This window comes from Triticum dicoccoides, chromosome 1B, assembly GCF_002162155.2.
Source record: "Triticum dicoccoides isolate Atlit2015 ecotype Zavitan chromosome 1B, WEW_v2.0, whole genome shotgun sequence".
In the NCBI taxonomy this organism is placed as follows: Eukaryota; Viridiplantae; Streptophyta; class Magnoliopsida; order Poales; family Poaceae; genus Triticum; species Triticum dicoccoides.
The window spans coordinates 649,770,359-649,773,592 of NC_041381.1; the positions used below are offsets into that span (position 1 = coordinate 649,770,359).

The 3,234-nt window shown below is 45.3% G+C and overlaps 1 protein-coding gene across 1 annotated transcript; it reads right to left on the reverse strand.

Moving 5' to 3' along the window:
- Positions 1-2,188: 2,188 nt before the first annotated feature.
- On the reverse strand, positions 2,189-2,653 carry LOC119314575 (ethylene-responsive transcription factor ERF061-like). Its single transcript, XM_037589281.1, has one exon. It carries the CDS (start codon positions 2,651-2,653, stop codon positions 2,189-2,191), a length of 465 nt encoding a protein of 154 aa, XP_037445178.1.
- Between the last annotated feature and the right edge of the window lie 581 nt (positions 2,654-3,234).

Sequence of the window (3,234 nt, forward strand, 5' to 3'; positions counted from 1 at the left end):
ATGATAATTTGATCCGTAGGAGTTGATGGTCAGGACCACAGGTGAAGGACTTGGAGGCGGTGGCTCACCAGTTGCCACAGATCGAGTAGCCACGTTTAAAATATCATTTTTTAGCGGGGTTAAGAGTTTCGATTTTCAATGGTGCGTTATAAGTACTATGAAGTTTTTAGAATGATTTGTATGGAGCGAAAATGGAATTCATAGTACTACGTACCTCCTTGGCGTATGGTTGTATGGGTTTATGTTGCGAGATGTTGAACCTGGTAGTTCTAGGGGAAATACTATGGTTTATATTTAGATGCTGGTTTTCAGTAATGAAAATCGGAAGGGGAAACCCTTCTTTGATTAAAAAAACTACTACCTCTGTTCTGGTGTAGTAGTCCCCATCGTATTTTGGGTCAAAGTTTGTCCACGAATTTTACTTGTAAAATGTGAATGGATAACGAGATTTTGTTATACCCAAATAGAAAAGGATTGGTGGGAGTGATTGCTATGACACGGACGCGACCTCTCGTAGCATAGGCATTGAACCTGCACGCCAGCCAAGAGGGCCCAACTCGCCGCAGGCCTGCTGAACACACCTCCTCGCCGCATGCAACCGGCTTCAGACTGCCCCGCCTGCCTTTATTGAATCCACGTGTGTGCCGGCAACACGTCCTTCCGCGAGCCGGCTGGCATTTTAGAACACAAAAAATGACCAAAATGTAATTAATTACGCATGGTCTTGACTTGTTGTGCTCGCACTTGTAGCATGAACTAGAGCTTTTTCTTTATTTATAACTCTCCTCACATTTTTTCGGATTTGAAGTGAATCATGGTTGTGGACATTATGTATGAATGTGCAGATATTTGTGAACATGAGTTTGATGTGGAAGTTGAACTTGGAATGTCGGGTTTGCGCATGAACTATACCATGTCTAATGCTTCGTCTGTTACTGTTTGGAAAGTAATTGTTGTTATTACATGACCCGAAAAAAATATTTTGTGCCACATTAGTAGATGCACGGATATCACAACAGGCATGTTGTCTGGATAAACATTTGAACCTAGCTATTATGAAGGAAATTTTGAATTGACAACAGTTTTAGATAGCAGGAGACGCCTAGCCTGCTCTGCCTCTGCTAGCTTATTTCTGGCTTCTTCCATATCTTCTTTGGCTTGGGTGATGAGAGCATCTGATTGCTCTTTTCGCTTCTTCAGGAACTCAGCAACATTCTCAAGGCTGCTGCACGCTTTCTTTCAGCCTTTACTAGAGCCACGAGGACACAAACAACTGACGACTCCACCTGGCTTGTGTGTAATCCAGCATCATCTGGGAATTTGCACCTTTTGTGTCTAATCCAGCATCATTAGGGAACAGGCACCTTGTGTGTAATCCAGCCTCATTTTGGAAACATGATCTCGAGGTTGACCATACTTCCCTCCTCGCAGGAACTACATCCTGATATGAAGTTACTTCTTTTTTAGATCAATACTCATAGCAACCCAGATCCATTTAGTAGAAGCCAGATAAACAAAACTCGGAGAAGTGAATTCAAAAGGAAAAAAATATAAAAACAGACTACAAGGTGAGAACACCCACATCCTACATCAAGCTAAAAATGAAAGCATTAGGACGATTAAGACTCTTCTTATTACACATCAAAGAACACAAGACTTAAGGGAAACAGAAACTACAACATATACACATCGAAGAACACGATGCTAAACGAAAGTAATTGAAAGGGTGTTACTTACCAAAGCTCATTTTACAGGTTCAGTGCAGCTCCTCTTTAACTTTCCACGCTCCTTGAAGTTGTCCCCAATATCCCTTGTTTGGTCTTCATTGCTCCTCTGCATGTTCGCACTCGTGGTTTTAAAATCTCAACATGGCAAGAAAAATATACTACTAGTAATACTCACGAATCTTGTGGGCAACATTAAAGCACTCGTCTTCCATGTTAGAGCATCTCCAACAGAATCTCAACGCGCGTGCTTTAAAAAAGTGTTTACAGTGGAGAGATCGAGAAGTAGAGATAGAGAGTAGGGACTAGAGAGTAGAGGATAGTTCTCAGCATAGATAGATAAAAAATAGATAATTCAACTACTCCTCCTTGGTGATTTCCTCCTCTGAAGTCTGACCATAGGCGTGAAGATACCGATCGTTGTTGGATTCCCAGGGCGACGCTCCTCCTAGCTTCATGTTGAATTATGCATCCGCTTTTCGCCTACGCTTGTCCTTGCGATAGGCGGCTCGCTCCGACCTCCTCTTATCCCTCTCCGCTCTCCTTGGCACGTAGAACTTGCGCTCGTTGATGATGTCCTGCGGGAAGCGTTGGCACCGCAACGCCATGGCTTCCTCGTCCATCTCGGCAATGCCAAGACAATGGTCCCTCCTCCGGTTGTCGTGAAGATCCTCGTCGGTGATAAGCTGCGGCAAAGGCGCGAGCTCCTGCGCCCGCTCCCGCATCGGCAAGTTGGGGAAGCTCAATGTTCTATGAGGCCACCAGAGGCGCCACGCTGCCATGTTGTACGCGCGGGCGGCCTCATTGGCGGTGTCGAAATTGCCGAGGACGAGGCGCATCCCATGGAGCCGGATCTCGGCGGAGAAGCCGCCGGAGGGGCGCGCGCGGACGTCGCGGTATCCCCAAGTTTTCTGGTGATGCGGTGGCATGGTGTCGCGGCGGCGGCGAGGCGAGAAAGAGCGGGGAGAGAGCAGTGGAGAGGCACAGAGTGGGGAGAGAGCGGTGGCAAGGCACATAGCGGTGTGAGGGTGTTGGATTTTATAAAGCGCGCCAGATGCTTCACGCCAAAACTAGCGCATGCCCGGACGCTTTTTCCCGCGCACACGCGATCCTTTCCCGACGTATCTACTATCTCTACTCTCTTCCCTACTGTTATATTTATTTTATATTTAATATTTATCTCTAGTTCTCTAGTGTCTACTTTTTTTCTCTATACTTATTCTTATAAAAAAATAGAGTTGGTGATCATGGTGTGCCTGCCATCCTGCAATATAGGTTGTCCGATTTATATCTGACAGATAGGAAGGAAACAATGGAAATTTTGCAAAAAGATACCCACACCCCTCTCTAGATTTGCAAATAAGTCCTTCCCTCGTTCATCCTATTCTCCCACAAGATAAACTACTCATACAAATGCATCTTGATGCGTGCAACACATGGGCATCTTGCTAGTTCTAAAAAACTTTCCATCATTTGCCACACTACTGGTTGCAGATGAAAAACCTTCCCA